Raw genomic sequence first — 20,325 nt, 5'->3', positions numbered from 1 at the left:
CTAATAAGATTTTAAAAGAGTTGACAATAGTAGGCGACATATAAGTGATAATATTGTTACATTACCTTCGATACTAATTACATGTGTTGCACGTTATATCATTTTCAAAGTCTTTTCGAAATGTAATACAATATGGGTAACCATAAAACAGCATAAAACAGAAAGTATAATTTGTTATCAACACCTGAAAACAAATGAAGTATACATATACAAACAGCTTATGTTGAATTTATATTTTTAGATGTATTTCTCGAATATATTTGTGATGCAGAATCTAAAAGGAACAAGCCTTAACCTTTCTCCAGTTAATGTCAGTAAAACATAAACTGAAACATAAAATAAAACTCTTGTTTACCTCTGTGAGTGCATGGATGCCCTTGTCAGCCATGATGCTCTCTTGAGACCACACCCAACATTCAGCCCAAACTTTCGGGCTCCTCCATGGACTCCTCCCCCTGACTGACTTCCACACTCCCAAAAAAAAGAAGAAAAAAAAAACCTTCAGTGTTATCCTGAGTCCATGGTGTAACTTCTGCCACATTAAAGTAAGTTGTGTTAACTGTTAGCAGTTACGAGATCCTACAACACTACATGCTGTTCAACATTAGCCTTCTGTCCCGGGATAGTGTAACTCAGCAGCGCCTCTAAGATGACGATATCCAACCCCATCCTCATGTTTTGATTTTGTTGTTCGGGCTTCTGGCTAATTTGCTAACTTTAGCTTAGCATGAAGTTATCTGGTAAAGACGACCATACTACCGTGTGGGATTCAGGGAAGCTTCTTGTTATAGAAGATTTATTAAAAAGCCTACATGCGTGTGTTTCTTGTGGATAACGGTCCCTAACGGCTTCACGTTGTTACACAGGGGTAACGGTGGCTCGGTTAGCTAACTTCACCTTGCTAACATAGCTCAAATAACTTTACTTTATGGTGTTTTAAAATGTTTAATGATCGCCTTTTTACGTAAACATAAGGAACCTAGTCAAAGTTAACACAGTTTCTTAAAGAATAAGGATTTCTGCAACTTAGTTAACTAAGTTATGTTGTCTCACATTACTGTGTAACGTTAGCATTCAGCTAAATCAACTCATCGTACTAACTTTTTTAATCATAACGTTACTTGATAATGTGATTCTACATCCAGATTGTAGTCACCTCGGTTACCCTTAACTTTGATGTTTAGTTAGTTAGTAGTGGGCAGTTGTGTGCACTGCCACCTCTGCAAGAAGCTAAACTAAAATGTATGTTTAATGTCTTATTTGTCAGTTATTTTCCCTAAAAGGTTTTTTATATAATGCAGGTAATAAACACTCACATACTTGCATTCTGACTGCTGTCCACACGTTTTGTCAGCAATAAAAGAAACTTGCCATAGGTCTAAATATGCATACACAAATCCCTACCAAGGTTATTTTATCTAACAGTTTCTACTTTACAGACTAGTTGCTATATCACACATATACTGTATTGAAATTGCATTATTAGAGTATTTACCCACATCACCCTCTCCTACTGTAAATTAAAGTGTGTTGTATCGTTGCCGACCTGAACAAACGATGTGTTTGAGCTGCTGGGTTGGTTCATTGCATTATCACTTGATGTTCTCATACTTACTTATAGTCCTATCATCTTTAAGCCAGAAGACGACGAGGTGTTGAAAAATCTTTTGGTGACAGATGATTTCTATCCCCTTCAGTGGCCCAAAGATGATCCATACATAGCAGAGGAACACAGAAGAGCTCCGACGGTGCAACAGAAATGTCTCCCAAAGTGCCCAGTGGCCAAGGCAGAGGGGATTACTCTGCAGTGCAAGTAGCTGTTCGAGTGCGTCCCCTGCTGCCGAAAGAGCTTCTACACTGCCATGAGAGCTGCATCACCGTGGACTCGGAGCTGTGCCGTGTGACTCTGGGCCACGACCGACACTTTCTTTGCGACTACCTATTTGAAGAAACTTGCTGTCAAGACGATGTTTATTCTTTGTCTGTTCAGCCACTCATAGATGCCTTCTTTCAAGGTTTCAATGCTACAGTGTTTGCCTATGGGCAGACAAGCTCAGGCAAGACTTACACCATTGGAGAAGCTAATATTTGTAAGTTATTTATATGATATTTTCCATTGTCCATTTTAGTCGTCGTCAGCTCAGTTTATTCTCTATTAAAGCTAAGTTTAAAGTGTAAGTCCTTTTGCAAAAGGCTATTCAAAAGAAAACAAGACAAGATACAAAGTCCAGCACACGTTACGCTCTAATCAGGTTTTACTGTAACAATTAGCGTGCAATTCTGTGTTTTTATTTGTGTTTGTAGGTTCCTTTAGAGAAGAGGAGCAGGGTATTATCCCCAGGGCTGTTGCAGATGTCTTCAAGCTGCTAGATGAAAATGACCTCACAGGACTTCTCTGTCCGCGTCTCCTATCTGGAGGTCTACAAGGAGGAGTTCAACGACTTGCTGGAGGTGGAGACAGCCAGCAAGGACATCCACATCCGGGAGGATAAAGGCAACATTGGTATGGAATAGGCAGCCTCGCAGTCTTTAAGAAAGTGGTTCGCTTTTTGTATTAACCTGCATTTAATTATTTTTGTCTCTGTGTCTTCGTAGTTTTGTGTGGCGTGAAGGAGTGCGAAGTGGAGGGTCTTGATGAGGTGTTGAGTTTACTAGAGTCAGGAAACACAGCCAGGCACACCGGTGCGACCCAGATGAATCCTAACTCCAGCCGGTCACACACCATTTTTACCGTCTATATGGACCAGCGTCGGGGAGGCTCTCGCCTTTATGGGACTGCTACAAATTCTGGACCACAAATGTTGTCTTCCAAGTTCCACTTTGTTGACCTTGCGGGGTCAGAGCGCATCTTAAAGACAGGGAACACTGGAGAGAGACTGAAGGAGAGTATCCAGATTAACAGCGGCCTTCTGGCTCTGGGAAATGTTATCGGGGCACTGGGGGACCCCAAGAGGAAAGGCTCTCACATACCATACAGGGATTCTAAAATCACAAGGTACATACTACTATATATATATATTTATATTTATATATATATATTTATATTTATATATATTTATATTTATATATATATATATAAATATATATATTTATATTTATATATTTATATATATATATTTTTTTTTATTATTATTTTTATATATATATATATATATATATATATATATATACTTTATTGCAGGCATTAACAAAATTAACATTTGCTTACATTTGATGTCATACCTTGTTTATATATTTTATAATCCTTTTAAATCAATGTATTTCACAGTTTCAAATATTTTTGTTCTTTATTTCTGATTCCATTGGAAATTCTTTCAAATGGTGATATACCTGGAATAATACATTTTGGTTCAAGTGCCCGTTTAATTTGGAAAATGTACATGATAGAGATTGTAATTAGTTGCCAGAACGTTTTTAGTTATTATGTGAATGATTTGCTCATGAGATACTTTAGCTTACCACTCTAACAGAAATTAGTGTAAAATGTCACTTTGGTTTGATTCATATGTTTTTTGTTTCACTTAGGATCCTAAAAGACTCTTTGGGAGGAAATTCAAAAACGCTGATGATTGCCTGCATCAGCCCTTCTTCGTCAGACTTTGACGAGAGCCTGAATACACTAAACTACGCCACGAGGGCCAGAAACATTCAGAACCGGGCGACGGTCAACTGCAAGCGTGAGCCAGATCGGGTGGAGGGGCTGGAGCAACAAATCAAGGCCCTTCGCAGAGCCCTCGAAAACCGCCAGCGTTCAGAGACCCGCATCATTTCTCACGCTGATCCAAACAGGAGACTTCGACTTGGAGAGGGAGAGATCAGCAGAATGCAGGCCCAGAGCGCCCACTACAGGACGTGCACAGACACTGCTTACAGGTAAAAACACATCGCTTGATCAAGTTGAATGTAGTCTTCTGCATTTGTACATGTGCTGTAAGGGTGTAATGGCCTGTTTCGACTTTTACTGACTGTCTTAGTTAGTTTTATTCTGCAATGTCCTAAGTTAATTTGTGAATGAATGTGTATATGTAATTAATACGCCATTGGTCCCCCCCTGCACAGGCTCACAACATAAAAACAAAATTAGGGATATTACATTATTGCCATTATTGTTCTTTTTTTATGTCGTACAGTTCAGGCATCCTTCTTTCTGACTCTGACGTTAATCATGAAAAACACCACCATTCTATGAACTATCTTAATTCCACGTGAGCCAAATGAAATCCAATTGCTAGTTTACATTTTAGACATTTCACACACTTTAAAGTCACTTTATTTTTTATTTTTGGTGGAGTGCAGCTCACTGCTGAAAAGTCTGGCTTTATGTCTTAAGGAGCTGAGAGGAATACATGGCAGACTCTGGTAAACAGTGGAGTTTGTTGCATAAAGCTATAGAGGCGGTATCATCTAGATCAGGCTTCTTTCAATGACTCTCATCCTGTGAGATGTGTTTTACTTAATGTTTATACACATTAGGTTTAAGAAGCATTAGTGCTGCCTTCCTTCACATGTGCTATTATTAATATATCTCAGGTTGCTGCGGGAGCTGCAAAGTGAAGGGGCTCTGACTGCAGAGCAGAGTCTGAGAGTGAAGGAGTGGCTGTGCTCAGTGGAGGAGGAGCGGAGTGGACTGACCACTGCCTCGGGACCTGACAGCGGCATCGAGAACAGCTCTACTGAAGACAGTGTTGCGTTAAGGAGAGGGAGGCCTTCTGTCAGGACGCAGGTTTGTGTCTTTCCCTCTCCCAAGGCGATATTTAAAAACATTTGAGTCAGAACTTTAGATATCCAGCACTGACATGTTTATAAAGGTGTCATATGTGTTACCCAGGATCCAGAGGCTGCGGAGGAGAGGTGGAGCCACGAGCATGGGGAGAAAGAGGATAGTATGGACCTGCTTCAAGCACAGATCCAGCGGCTGGAGGGAGAGAACACAGACTTTTTAGCAGCTCTGGAGGACGCTATGGAGCAATACAAACAGCAGGTGAGATGCAGTGGAATTCCAATATTGTTTTTCCATTAGTGCAGGATTTCACAGTTTAATTATGGCGTGCCACATCATCTGTATTTACGTGCATGGTCACAGCATGGTTAACCAAGCCCTGCAGTAATATGAGCCAACTAGGGAGCCGGATGACGATCCTGATTATATTATAATAAACTGATTGTCAACACGATGCGTTTGCTGCCTTCTTTGATATGTTACTCATTTGATTAATTTCCTTCTGTGTCAGAGTGATAAGCTGCAGGAGCAACAGGACTTGATAGTAGAGCTGCAGTGTCTGCTGTCTACTCCGGGGCTGATGAGCCTGGGCCTTAACTCGAGACCCCGGCCACACACGGCCCCTATGGGCTCCATGCAGCACAGTCAGAACGGAGGCACGCACAGACAGGTAACCAACCAGCTAGTTTTTCACCATGTGGTGGTGTGTGGATTTAAAAGTTTAAACAAGTGGTAAGAAATGGAAGTGCATGCTCTTTAATGGGATGTGCACATACTAAAGTTGCAATGTACCAGAGTCCCATCCTATTTAAATAAAGGCCCACACACTGACAAAGAACTAGAACAATCTATTGAAGCTTGTTTTTACTATCATCTTTATAGAGATCCAAATACATTTTTACACAGTTAATAAGAATATGTTGTAGCTGCCTTGTTGGTGGCTGTGTGTTGATGTGCGTGTGTGTGTGTGTGTGTGTGTGTGTGTGGTTACAGGTCAGCCCAGTGGGTTATCTTGGTAATGGGCCTTGTGGTGATCAGGATGGTAGCCTCTATGAGGAGCAGGAGAACCCAGGAGGAGCAGAAATGCAGGACTCGGAAGAAGAGTGCAGTCATTCCAACCTCATCCAGGAGAGACGCAGGTATGTTGTGTTTATAGAAGTCGTAACTTGCAGCTTACACTATTCAAATCAAGTGTTAATAAGATTAATAATTCACGCTCATGTCTTTTGCTCATGTTACGTGTGCAATTTATAGATATGTGATGCCTTTGGTTCTGTTAGACAGGTGAACCTGACCTGGACCACGAGGGACATGCTGTCAGGAGGACTGCCAATTGGTAGTAGAGCCCCCATATCTCTGCCTTATCCAGGCCAGCACCCCTGTTTTGCCAGAAAATCATGTAAGTATAACAACCTGAGGGGCCTCTATATGTTACAAATATATTTAGGAGCTTTGATTGGGAAGGCAAGTTCAAATAAGGATCGACTGGATGTTTGTTGTTTGTTCGGACTCAGATATTCACACTTGTTGTCTACTTTCCTTAGAAATCATTTATGCACAGATCCACATGTCTCACATGAGGGCTTGAAACTTGGCTGTTGCCTTGAAGCTCTGCTCCCTTCCCTTCCTCCCTGTTGACCTGTGTATTCTCTCAAATCTCTGTGTAGCCAACACCAGTACCGGGGAGACATCTGTGCGTGAAAGTCTGAAAAGTTTTGAAGGTGTTTCGGAGTTGGGACTCCTTCAGGCACAGCAGAAGATCAGGGAGCTGTCTGTCACCATCCGCATGAAGGAAGAACTCATCAAGGAGCTGGTCAAAACAGGTAGCAATGTCATTACCCCTCCTTAGCTGAATGTTTTCCAAAGAGAGGTTTTTATAAATCAATTGTTTGTGGGGCTTTTTTTTTTTAAGGTAAGGATGCTCAGGCCCTGAACAGGCAGTACAGCCATAAGATCACGGCTCTGGAGCGTGAAGCTGTTCAGGCTCGACAGGAGGTGCAGGAGGCCCAACGGCAGCTGCAGGATCTAGAGAAGCAAGAGAGAGAGATCAGCACCACAGACAAGAGCAGAGCACAGGAATGTCGCAGGAAGATCGCTGCCGCTCAAAGCAAAGTTCAGGTTTGACTGCCACACCTCTGTATTCATGCATAATTACACATAGGCAGCACAACCAGAGATTTAGCGATGTCGTTTTGGGAACAATATCCATATGCAATTATTTTTGCAATTGTGATATTATTCATGATATTGGAAGGAAATTTTTTTTTTTGAGGATCTGTGTCAAACAAAGATCTTTTTCTTATCTTGTATTTTGTAGGCTAGAAAAATAACGATTTGGATAAAATTTAGATTCATTGTTCAGCCCTAATCTAAAATAATATTGTTTGTGCTTTCTCTGATATGCACAGTCTATAACAACAAAACGCTGCACAATGATTTATTTACATTCTTATACATGAGACCTTTTGGACCTGTACTTTTGAACTTCTGATAAGGAAAATGTGTATGATTTAGGTTCTCAGTCAGCGTCAGAGGGATACCGCTCGTCTCGCTAACCTTCCCGCCCAGAGCGAACGTCGTGTGTTGGAGCTGGAGCGAAGCGTTCAGAGTATGAGGCAGCAGCAGGAGCAACTGCAAAGGCGGCTGCGCCAGGAGAGTCAGCAGAAACGACGTCTGGAGAGCGAGATGCAAAGAAGAACGCACAGGGTCAAGGTAACCAAGGCTATTACAGCATTAAGTGGCAGCATTATGTAAAGTGTGGGTATTTTCAACCACAGAACTATTGTGCCAAAAACAAAACATCCATCCATCCATCCATCGTCTACCGCTTATCCGGGATCGGGTCGCGGGGGCAGCAGCTCCAGTAAGGAACCCCAATCTTCCCTTCTCCGGGCCACATCCTCCAGCTCCGACTGGGGGATCCTGAGGCGTTCCCAGGCCAGTGAGGAGATATAATCTCTCCACCGAGTCCTGGGTCTTCCCCGGGGTCTCCTCCCAGCTGGACGTGCCTGGAACACCTCCCTAGGGAGGCGCCCAGGTGGCATCCTTAGTAGATGCCCGAACCACCTCAACTGGCTCCTTTCAACGTAAAGGAGCAGCGGCTCTACTCCGAGTCTCTCACGGATGGCTGAGCTTCTCACCCTATCTCTAAGGGAGACGCCAGCCACCCGTCTGAGAAAACCCATTTCGGCTGCTTGTACCCGTGATCTCGTTCTTTCCGGTCATGACCCAGCCTTCATGACCATAGGTGAGGGTAGGAATGAAGATCGACCGGTAGATTGAGAGCTTTGCCTTCTGGCTCAGCTCTCTTTTCGTCACAACGGTGCGGTAAAGTGACTATAATACCGCCCCCGCTGCTCCAATTCTCCGGCCAATCTCTCGCTCCATTGTCCCCTCACTCGCGAACAAGACCCCGAGGTACTTGAACTCCTTCACTTGGGGTAATGGCTCATTCCCTACCCGGAGTAGGCAATCCACCGGTTTCCTGCTGAGAGCCATGGCCTCAGATTTGGAGGTGCTGATCCTCATCCCAACCGCTTCACACTCGGCTGCGAACCGATCCAGTGACTGTTGAAGGTCACAGACCGATGATGCCATAAGGACCACATCATCTGCAAAGAGCAGCGATGAGATCCTCAGGTCATCCAACTGCAACCCCTCTCCTCCACGACTACGCCTCGATATCCTATCCATGAAAATCACGAACAGGATTGGTGATAAAGCGCAGCCCTGGCGGAGGCCAACATTCACGGGAAACGAGTCCAACTTACTGCCGAGTATCCGGACACAACTCTCGCTTTGGGCGTACAGGGATTGGATGGCCCTCAAAAGTGACCCCCTCACCCCATACTCCCGCAGCACCTCCCACAGTATCACCCGGGGGACCCGGTCATACGCCTTCTCCAGATCCACAAAACACATGTAGACCGGATGGGCGTACTCCCAGGCCCCCTCCAGGATCCTTGCGAGAGTGAAGAGTTGGTCCGTTGTTCCACGACCAGGACGGAATCCGCATTGTTCCTCTTCAATCAGAGGTTCGACTACCGGCCGAACCCTCCTTTCCAGTACCTTGGAGTAGACTTTACCAGGGAGGCTGAGAAGTATGATACCCCTGTAGTTGGCACACACTCTCTGGTCCCCCTTTTTAAATAGGGGAACCACCACCCCGGTCTGCCAACCCCTAGGCACTGTCCCAGACTTCCACGCAATGTTGACGAGGCGGTCCACCACGGTGTTCGAGGGTTGAACATCGCCCACTCAGGTTCAATGCCCCCAACCTCCACAGGGATGGCTGAAAAGCTCCGCCGGAGGTGTGAGACTGTGCGTGGAGGCAAGCCCCACCAGATCCAACTGGTAGCGCTCCACCTCCCGCACTAGTTCCGGCTCCTTCCCCCACAGAGAGGTGACGTTCCACGTCCCCAGAGCCAGCCTCTGCTGCCCGGGTCTGGTCCGTCGAGGTCCCTGACCATCACTGCCACCCATGTGACAGCGCACCCGACCCCAGCGGTTTTTCCCATGAGTGGTGGGCCCACAGGATGGATGGATGGGAGGCACCACGTAGCTTCTTCGGGCTGTGCCCGACCGGGCTCCGTGGCAAACCCGGCCACCAGGCGCTCGCTGTCGGGCCCTCCCTCTGGGCCTGGCTCCAGACGGGGGCCCCGGGCTTCCTCCGGGCAGGGTCTCTCCTTTCCTTTCCCTTTCTTTCATGAAGTCGTTTTTGAACCATTCTTAGTCTGGCCCCTCACCTGAGACCAATTTGCCTTGGGAGACCCTACCAGGAGCACTAGGCTCCAGACAACACAGCTCTCAAGTTCATAGGGACACACAAACCTCTCCACCACAGTAAGGTGATGGTTCCCAGAGAGGAACAAAACATGTGCAAGAATATTGCAAAACAAACCCTAAGACCAAAATGAAAGTTAACTGATGAACTTAACTCTGTGACTGCAGGAGTCATTTAAACTTGTGTTTTCTTACAAATGCTTTAAAGCCAGTTAGCTTGCCAGAGAACGATTAGTGCGATGTTTACAGACATTTCTATCTAACCTTTTTTCAGATTTTCTTTTAGCAGAAAAAAATAAGCTAATTTAAGCAACATTTTGTAAAAATGTAACTGGAGTTTGAGGGAACCTCTAGAAAGGTTCACTTACTCTGACTATTGTATCATCACTGTAAATTCATAGGTTTGCCAAGCCCATACATTTCTGGTTGTAGTCATTGTTTCTGTTATATAGAGTCAATCTAGTCTCAATTTATTATTGCAGATGACATGTTTGTTTTTTCAGAGGTGAAAGAAAATCCATCTCGTCCGCAATTTATTAGGAAAATATGCAATCAAAAGTCCAGATGTCTGGCAATGGTGTGGAAAACATCAGTATACTGCATAAAGGGCAAATGCATTTATTTCTCTTTATTTATATACTGGTCATGTAATTGATTTGTATATTCCTTTGTCTCCATCCCTTCTGTAGGAACTCGAGATAAAAAATGAGCAGCAGCAAAAGATCCTGAGAATAAAGACGGAGGAGGTCGCTGCCTTCCAGAGGCAGAGACGCAGTGGCAGCAACGGCTCCGTCATCTCATTGGAAGAACAACAGGTGGGACAAGAATCTTAAGGAGATTTCATCTCTCTCAACTTCTTTATAAAGAATTTCTCACTTGCTGGGCTGTCGCTCCCCTGCAGTTTGTGACGTGTTGGCTTTTGTGTCTTGACTCCCTGTGAGCAGAAGATTGAGGAACAAAAACGTTGGCTGGATGGGGAAATGGAGCGGGTACTTGACCAGAGGAAAGAACTTGAAGATCTGGAAGGAGAGCTCACTAAGCGAGAGAAAATCCTGGCCAAGAAGGAAGCCCTGCTACAGGAACGCAGCGAACTGGAGACCAAGAGGCTCCGCTCCAGTCAGGTAGTAACAACCACAAACAACTCAATTCAGTGACACGGTAAACTGGCAAAGGCTGAACATTTGTATTCCTCTTCCCTCCAGGCCCTGAGTCAAAACCTGGTGACGCTTACGGGGCGCATTGAGTCACTTGAGCAAGAGTTGAGTGAAAGGAACGGTCTTCTTCGCAGCAGCAGTGCTCAAGACTCGCAACAGATTCGTCAGGAGATCTCCAACCTGCGGCAGGAGAAAGATTCGCTGCTTATACAAAGAGTGGAGCTGGACGATAAGCTGCGGCAGGGGAGCCTGCTCTCACCCGAGGTCAGATCTGAGTCCTCTGAAGGATGGATAGGAATAGGATATATGTTTGTGTTTTCATAGTACTGACGGCACAATATCATTTAAATTGTGATCAGATTATTTCAGATTATGGGAGATATCGCTGTGCAGCAAACCAGAATAAAGTGCTAACATGGCAATAATGGGACATTTGACTAGAAAACATGTGGCAAGCAGTAACAAATCTTGAGACGGCACCCGTTTTGCACTGAATGTTCACACTCTCATTAACTCCATCTGTTCGCTCTGACATTTGTAGGAGGAGCGAACACTTTTCCAGTTGGACGAGGCGATCGAAGCTCTGGATGCAGCTATTGAGTACAAGAATGAGGCCATCACTCAGAGGCAGAGACAGCTGAGGGCTTCTGCCAGTATGCTCTCCCAGTGGGAGATGAACCTTATGGCCAAACTCAGTTACTTGTCTGCCTCTGAGACCAGAGCTCTGCTGTGCAAGTACTTCGACAAGGTCTGTGCAACATGACAGGAGATTCTACTTTTTTACTGAGCAGTGTCAGACTGTTTTATGTCTGAACGTGTGTGTCAATGTTTCCTGTAGGTGGTGACTCTGCGTGAGGAGGAGCGGAAGCTACAGCTGGCCCTGGCTGAGCTGGAAATGCAACTGGATGAGCAGCAGAAGCTGGTGCAGTGGTTGGAGAACGCCCTCGATCGCACTCAACTCGACACAGATCGCCGGCTCACACAACAGCAGAAGGAGCATGAGAGGAGTGTGCAGCTCTTACTGCAGCAGTGTCGAGGTGCAGATTACATGGACATTTCATTTTTTAATTATCATCTCTCACAAAAAAAAGTTTGCCTGCATGTGCTTACTTGCACAATTTTAAATATATTATGAATTCCTTACTGGACATATTTTAGGTTTACAGATAGAATATAACTTATTTTTACTATTTCCATAATTTTATAAAATTGATCATATTTGCTTGCTATCGTGTGTGTCTCATCCCCACAGACCAAATAGACGAGGGCCTGGCAGGAAGGCAGCGGCAGTATGAAGGATGGATCCATAACCTCAGCCAGGAGCTAAACCACTACAAGGCAGCACATCTGGAACTAAGCAACAAACTGAGGGAAGTCTGCGGCTCGGGCAGCCACCTGAAGGAGCACGCTAAAGGTAAAGTATTATTAGATCAAAGTGTTTGTTGCTTTTCATATTTATGATTAACATAATCATTGTGTTTACAGCTTGCAGCAAGATGGCTTCGGATATCCCTGCCATTAAGCCACGCTGTGCTTCTGCCGTAAAAAAAGGATCCACTTATTCAAATCATTTGTGTCTCTCACATACTTGCATAGATTCTCCATTCTCCTCTAATTAATTATTATTTTCTTTATCCATTAATGTGTCTGTTATTTTTTTGTCATTTGTTCTGTAAAATGGCAGAAGGTAATAAATAGTTTTTAAAACGCCCATCGCAATTTCCCAAAGACCAAGGTGACATTTTTAGATGTCTGCTGTCCAATTGAAGAATATTCCCGGAGATCTACTTGCTTTTTTAACCACACGTACGCATCTCGGTAACTTCCTTAGGACGTTCGCGACCAACTCTCCAAACATACAAGATACACGAGTCAGCGTCTTGCCCATAGATCTCTATCTTAACATTTGTTTAGATTCAGTAAGCTCCAAGTAGTAGCTCTCAAATCTGTTGGGTAATAATGTTTTCCTTTTGACGTGTTGTCTTCCAGTTGTGGCATCGGACGGTAAACCAGCAGGCGTTGGCAGCATGGAGAAGCTGACCCGCTGCCATGAGGACAGCCCAGGAAGCAGGGGGACGGACCAGTCTGACAAACCTTGCAGGTCCAGGGAGGAAATGCGTGAGCTTGGTAAACACTCCGCTACCGTCCACGTGGAGACGCTCTTCTCTCCCCACAGAGGAACCTGCTGTCATGGAGGAGTTATGGCTCGGAGCAGCTGGGGACGTTCCCGTTAACCGTGTAGTTCAAACTGGTACGGGGTCCTGGGGCGGGCAAGCACCCATTCCTGTAGTTAAGTCTCGCAGAGAGTCCCGTCGCTCCAGCCTTAACGTCGGACCACTGACTTCCAACAATGTATTAATTGATGTACGGAAGAATCCTGTCTGAAAATAAATGTATTGTGCTACTTAAGGTGGCAATAGACAACTTTTTTGCTTTTCGCCCCCCGAGCGTTTCCAAGTGTCGCAAAGACAGCTGGATCTTCTTACTTTCCTCAGAATCAGCTACTAGTGACACATTTAGCAACTTATTCAGACCATTAGGGGAAAAAGCAAGAAATATCTTGAAATATATGACATTGTTATTAGTAATCGTAGTCCACGGCTCTCCTGCCAGCTGCACGGGGTCTCTCCCTCTCCCTCTCCTCTTGGGCAGCGTGCAGGCAGTCTCCCCCTCGCTGTGACCGACACAACCACTAAGCTTTACGCAAATGGCTGCACAATGATGTCGCAGATATGCAAATGAGCATATGACGTCCTCTAGCGACTTACGGAGCTAGTGCTAGCTACTCTCCGTGGAAAAGAGCAACATTGCACAGGAAACACTGCATTTTGTTTTTCACGGCTTTGTGCCGTAAGTACAGCCTTCATCTTCCCTGGAGATCATAACCCGGTGGAAGGCAGGGTTGCATAGTGAGAGCGAGGCTTACAGGGAACCAATCTCAACGCAGATGATGTCACTGTTCTACAGCCATTACATTGTGCAATCAACATTTACTTCATTATGATAAGATTAAAGCCAAATAACTTGTCTATTGTCACTTTTAGACCGTTCACATAGATTTCTGTTCTGTGGTTTCTGAAAGATTTTGTGGCATTACCCGTCTTTAGTTTTTCTATTTCATGTTTTGTACCTGTATATAACATTTTTGTAATAAGCAAGGACACCCACTGATTTTATATATGAAGCACTTTCACTGAGGTAAAGTTTATGTTTCCATGTCTTACAGTAATTTGTAGGTATATGGTCCTGCCAACCATGAAAGTCAACAAGAGGTGAATCATTTGCATTATTACAAAAGAATGATGCTCTCTCATCATGTAGTCTTTTGACCTTCTACAGTATTTTATATTAAAATGTTTTTGCCTCTAACACTCATGTGGCTTGTCTATTTCTTTGTTCTTCTCCATGAAGCTCTTACTTCTTCCACAACTTCAGACACAAAAACGGGGAAATTATTTTTGCAGATGATTTTTTTTGGTTATCACAGTACACACAGTAGTGTGATGTGTGTGTGTGTGTGTGTGTGTGTGTGTGTGTGTGTGTGTGTGTGTGTGTGTGTGTGCCACAGCTGCGGTATCTCAGAGTTGACAATGACACACTAGCTGCTGATCCCCGGCATGGAATGGTGTGATTTTGTTGTTTTCACCAAAGATAACGTGTTTGTCAAGGACACAAACGTGTTAAAAACGCCCTTAAACGGAGCTGCGATTTGTTTTTCTTTTATAAATATTGGCCAAATTACTTTAATGCACTGCAGAGCGACAATGTTGAGGGAATGAATTGCATGCATGGTTATAAAATGCATCATTCATTCATCGCCATTTAATTGTCAGTTCATCTGGTTTAATTGCAAATTGTTTTCTTTTGAATTTAACACAATAAAACTGACTACCTAAAAACAATTATAGATCTAGCAGCGGTCTCCTTTAATAGATGGATGAATGTAGGTTAACATTTTTAAATAGTTTAGTTTTTTAAAGAGCATGTTTGTTACCTACTGATTGGAGTAATTACATTTAGTTTTGGTTTAGTCACTGTACATAACTGTAGTGATCTATAATATACGCATAACTTTAACCGTGCATAGCACTGTGTTTGTAACATGACTGACAATAACACAGTTCAAGTGTTTCCAGCATCTGGTGTAATGCACGTTTGTTTACCTTAGCATTTGAAATGGTTACTAGTATTAGAGTACAGTGTGCATTAGAGTACAGTGTGTATTAGAGTACAGTGTGTATCAGAGTACAGTGTGTATTAGGGTACAGTGTGTATTGTATTAGGGTACAGTGTGTATTAGGGTATAGTGTGTATTGTATTAGGGTACAGTGTGTATTGTATTAGAGTACAGTGTGTATTGTATTAGAGTACAGTGTGTATTAGAGTACAGTGTGTATTAGAGTACAGTGTGCATTAGAGTACAGTGTGTATTAGAGTACAGTGTGTATTAGAGTACAGTGTGTATTGTATTAGAGTACAGTGTGTATTGTATTAGAATACAGTGTGTATTAGAGTACAGTGTGTATTAGAGTACAGTGTGCATTAGAGTACAGTGTGTATTAGAGTACAGTGTGTATTGTATTAGAATACAGTGTGTATTAGAGTACAGTGTGTATTAGAGTACAGTGTGTATTGTATTAGAATACAGTGTGTATTAGAGTACAGTGTGTATCAGAGTACAGTGTGTATTGTATTAGAATACAGTGTGTATTAGAGTACAGTGTGTATTAGAGTACAGTGTGTATTGTATTAGAATACAGTGTGTATTAGAGTACAGTGTGTATTAGAGTACAGTGTGTATTGTATTAGAATACAGTGTGTATTAGAGTACAGTGTGTATTAGAGTACAGTGTGTATCAGAGTACAGTGTGTATCAGAGTACAGTGTGTATTGTATTAGAATACAGTGTGTATTAGAGTACAGTGTGTATTAGAGTACAGTGTGTATTGTATTAGAATACAGTGTGTATTAGAGTACAGTGTGTATTAGAGTACAGTGTGTATCAGAGTACAGTGTGTATCAGAGTACAGTGTGTATTAGAGTACAGTGTGTATCAGAGTACAGTGTGTATTAGAGTACAGTATGTATTGTATTAGAATACAGTGTGTATTAGAGTACAGTGTGTATCAGAGTACAGTGTGTATCAGAGTACAGTGTGTATCAGAGTACAGTGTGTATTAGAGTACAGTGTGTATTGTATTAGAGTACAGTGTGTATTGTATTAGAGTACAGTGTGCATTAGAGTACAGTGTGTATTAGAGTACAGTGTGTATCAGAGTACAGTGTGTATTAGAGTACAGTGTGTATCAGAGTACAGTGTGTATCAGAGTACAGTGTGTATTGTATTAGAGTACAGTGTGTATTGTATTAGAGTACAATGTGCATTAGAGTACAGTGTGTATTAGAGTACAGTGTGTATTAGAGTACAGTGTGCATTAGAGTACAGTGTGTATTAGAGTACAGTGTGTATTGTATTAGAATACAGTGTGTATTAGAGTACAGTGTGTATTAGAGTACAGTGTGCATTAGAGTACAGTGTGTATTAGAGTACAGTGTGTATTAGAGTACAGTGTGCATTAGAGTACAGTGTGTATTAGAGTACAGTGTGTATTGTATTAGAATACAGTGTGTATTAGAGTACAGTGTGTATCAGAGTACAGTGTGTATCAGAGTACAGTGTGTATCAGAGTACAGTGTGTATTAGAGTACAGTGTGCATTAGAGTACAGTGTGTATTAGAGTACAGTGTGTATTGTATTAGAATACAGTGTGTATTAGAGTACAGTGTGTATTAGAGTACAGTGTGTATCAGAGTACAGTGTGTATCAGAGTACAGTGTGTATTGTATTAGAGTACAGTGTGTATTGTATTAGAGTACAGTGTGCATTAGAGTACAGTGTGTATTAGAGTACAGTGTGTATCAGAGTACAGTGTGTATTAGAGTACAGTGTGTATTAGAGTACAGTGTGTATCAGAGTACAGTGTGTATCAGAGTACAGTGTGTATCAGAGTACAGTGTGTATCAGAGTACAGTGTGTATTGTATTAGAGTACAGTGTGTATTGTATTAGAGTACAGTGTGCATTAGAGTACAGTGTGTATTATAGTACAGTGTGTATCAGAGTACAGTGTGTATTAGAGTACAGTGTGTATTAGAGTTACAGTGTGTATTAGAGTACAGTGGTATTGTATTCAGAGTACAGTGTGTATAGAGTACAGTGTGTATTAGAGTACAGTGTGTATCAGAGGACAGTGTGTATTTATTGAGTACAGTGTGTATTGTATTAGAGTACAGTGTGCATTAGAGTACAGTGTGTATTAGAGTACAGTGTGTATCAGAGTACAGTGTGTATTAGAGTACAGTGTGTATAGAGTACAGTGTGTATGTATTAGAGTACAGTGTGTATTAGAGTACAGTGTGTATTAGAGTACAGTGGTGTATAGAGTACCAGTGTGCATTAGAGTACAGTGTGTATTAGAGTACAATGTGTATTGTATTAGGTAAGTGTGTATTGTATTAGAGTACAGTGTGTATCAGAGTACAGTGTGTATTAGAGTACAGTGTGTATAGAGTACAGTGTGTATTATTGTATTAGAGTACAGTGTGTATCAGAGTACAGGTGTATTAGAGTACAGTGTGTATTAGAGTACAGTGTGTATTGTATTAGAGTACAGTGTGTATTAGAGTACAGTGTGTATTGTATTAGAGTACAGTGTGTATTAGAGTACAGTGTGTATTAGAGTACAGTGTGTATTAGAGTACAGTGTGCATTTCGAGTACAGTGTGTATTAGAGTACAGTGTGTATTAGAGTACAGTGTGTATTAGATTACAGTGTGTATTGTATTAGAGTACAGTGTGTATTAGATTACAGTGTGTATTGTATTAGAGTACAGTGTGTATTAGAATACAGTGTGTATTAGAGTACAGTGTGTATTAGAGTACAGTGTGTATTGTATTAGAATACAGTGTGTATTAGAGTACAGTGTGTATTGTATTAGAGTACAGTGTGTATCAGAGTACAGTGTGTATTAGAGTACAGTGTGTATTGTATTAGAGTACAGTGTGTATCAGAGTACAGTGTGTATTAGAGTACAGTGTGTATTGTATTAGAATACAGTGTGTATTAGAGTACAGTGTGTATTAGAATACAGTGTGTATTGTATTAGAGTACAGTGTGTATCAGAGTACAGTGTGTATTAGAGTACAGTGTGTATTGTATTAGAGTACAGTGTGTATTAGAGTACAGTGTGTATTAGAGTACAGTGTGTATTGTATTAGAGTACAGTGTGTATTAGAGTACAGTGTGTATTGTATTAGAGTACAGTGTGTATTAGAGTACAGTGTGTATTAGAGTACAGTGTGCATTAGAGTACAGTGTGTATTGTATTAGAGTACAGTGTGTATTAGAATACAGTGTGTATTAGAGTACAGTGTGTATTAGAGTACAGTGTGTATTGTATTAGAGTACAGTGTGTATTAGAATACAGTGTGTATTAGAGTACAGTGTGTATTAGAGTACAGTGTGTATTGTATTAGAATACAGTGTGTATTAGAGTACAGTGTGTATTAGAGTACAGTGGTGTATTAGAATACAGTGTGTATTAGAGTACAGTGTGTATTAGAGTACAGTGTGCATTAGAGTACAGTGTGTATCAGAGTACAGTGTGTATCAGAGTACAGTGTGTATTAGAGTACAGTGTGTATCAGAGTACAGTGTGTATTAGAGTACAGTGTGTATTAGAGTACAGTGTGTATTGTATTAGAGTACAGTGTGCATTAGAGTACAGTGTGTATCAGAGTACAGTGTGTATCAGAGTACAGTGTGTATTAGAGTACAGTGTGTATTAGAGTACAATGTGTATTGTATTAGAGTACAGTGTGTATTAGAGTACAGTGTGTATTAGAGTACAGTGTGTATTAGAGTACAATGTGTATTGTATTAGAGTACAGTGGTGTATTAGAGTACAGTGTGTATCAGAGTACAGTGTGTATTAGAGTACAATGTGTATTGTATTAGAGTACAGTGTGTATTAGAGTACAGTGTGTATCAGAGTACAGTGTGTATTAGAGTACAGTGTGTATTAGAGTACAGTGTGTATCAGAGTACAGTGTGTATTAGAGTACAGTGTGTATTAGAGTACAGTGTGTATTAGAGTACAGTGTGTATTGTATTAGAGTACAGTGTGTATTAGAGTACAGTGTGTATTAGAGTACAGTGTGTATTAGAGTACAGTGTGTATTAGAGTACAGTGTGTATTAGAGTACAGTGTGTATTAGAGTACAGTGTGTATTAGAGTACAGTGTGTATTAGAGTACAGTGTGTATTAGAGTACAGTGTGTATTAGAGTACAGTGTGTATTAGAGTACAGTGTGTATTAGAGTACAGTGTGTATTAGAGTACAGTGTGTATTAGAGTACAGTGTGTATTAGAGTACAGTGTGTATTAGAGTACAGTGTGTATCAGAGTACAGTGTGCATTAGAGTACAGTGTGTATTAGAGTACAGTGTGCATTAGAGTACAGTGTGTATTAGAGTACAGTGTGTATTAGAGTACAGTGTGTATTAGAGTACAGTGTGTATTAGAGTACAGTGTGTATTGTATTAGAGTACAGTGTGTATCAGAGTACAGTGTGTATTAGAGTACAGTGTGTATTAGAGTACAGTGTGTATCAGAGTACAGTGTGTATTATATTAGAGTACAGTGTGTATTAGAGTACAGTGTGTATCAGAGTACAGTGTGTATCAGAGTACAGTGTGTATTATATTAGAGTACAGTGTGTATTAGAGTACAGTGTGTATCAGAGTACAGTGTGTATTGTATTAGAGTACAGTGTGTATTAGAGTACAGTGTGTATTGTATTAGAGTACAGTGTGTATTAGAGTACAGTGTGTATTGTATTAGAGTACAGTGTGTATTAGAGTACAGTGTGTATCAGAGTACAGTGTGTATCAGAGTACAGTGTGTATTGTATTAGAGTACAGTGTGTATTAGAGTACAGTGTGTATTAGAGTACAGTGTGTATTGTATTAGAGTACAGTGTGTATTAGAGTACAGTGTGTATTAGAGTACAGTGTGCATGAAAATACGGAACAAATCGTGCCTATTGATTGTCTCTATATAGCTTGATATATATGTTCTGTTACAAACAAGTGCAAGACACCTCAGCCAGGACCAGACGGGGTCTTAACTGGTCATCTCTCCACAGTGGATTACAGAGAGAATCAAACTTGTGAGATGGGAGTGTCGTAACCATCTGAGCAGCAGAGGGCGGTATATCCTCAGTGTTTCACATATTTTGCCTGGACTGAAACTTGGACTCTCAGTCAAATCCATCAAGAGAAAGTTCAAGCGTGAGTGCTGGTTTGGGGTTTAAATGAGCAGATTTAATGGAATGTGCAATAAATTAATTGACTTCTAAAATAAGCCTTTATTAATCCAGAGAGGGGCAATTCAGGAGTTAAATATAGAAGTGAAACAATAGTGTTGCTCAATGGGTACCATAGACGGGGGAAATACTAACACAAATGTAAAAATCATTTTGGAATACATAAATCTAATAATTGTAGGTGGGGAGGCCCAAATCATTTTATAAAGAGAGCATCATCAGATTCTGGGACAGAGAGGATCCTGCTCATCAGAACATTGTCCTGACTGCTTCGTCTTCACCT

At 41.8% G+C, this 20,325-nt stretch overlaps 1 protein-coding gene across 1 annotated transcript; it reads left to right on the top strand.

Annotated features, from left to right (window-relative positions):
* The first annotated feature begins 395 nt into the window (after window positions 1–395).
* Window positions 396–14,025, top strand: kif7 (kinesin family member 7). Its single transcript, XM_029428564.1, is given in 22 exon segments — window positions 396–545; window positions 1,698–2,090; window positions 2,305–2,387; window positions 2,389–2,503; window positions 2,596–2,995; window positions 3,526–3,873; window positions 4,531–4,723; window positions 4,829–4,981; window positions 5,232–5,390; window positions 5,714–5,859; window positions 6,001–6,119; window positions 6,388–6,543; window positions 6,633–6,838; window positions 7,235–7,432; window positions 10,192–10,317; window positions 10,447–10,623; window positions 10,705–10,920; window positions 11,198–11,404; window positions 11,495–11,693; window positions 11,909–12,070; window positions 12,646–12,779; window positions 12,781–14,025. Coding segments are annotated over 21 exon segments (4,089 nt in total). The 5' UTR covers window positions 396–545; window positions 1,698–1,759; the 3' UTR covers window positions 13,042–14,025.
* The last annotated feature ends 6,300 nt before the right edge of the window (window positions 14,026–20,325 follow it).

The sequence above is a fragment of the Cottoperca gobio genome, chromosome 3, assembly GCF_900634415.1.
Source record: "Cottoperca gobio chromosome 3, fCotGob3.1, whole genome shotgun sequence".
Classification (NCBI taxonomy): domain Eukaryota; kingdom Metazoa; phylum Chordata; class Actinopteri; order Perciformes; family Bovichtidae; genus Cottoperca; species Cottoperca gobio.
The sequence above is the reverse complement of the archived record's forward strand: the minus strand, read 5'-3'. Positions and strand labels throughout refer to the sequence as shown.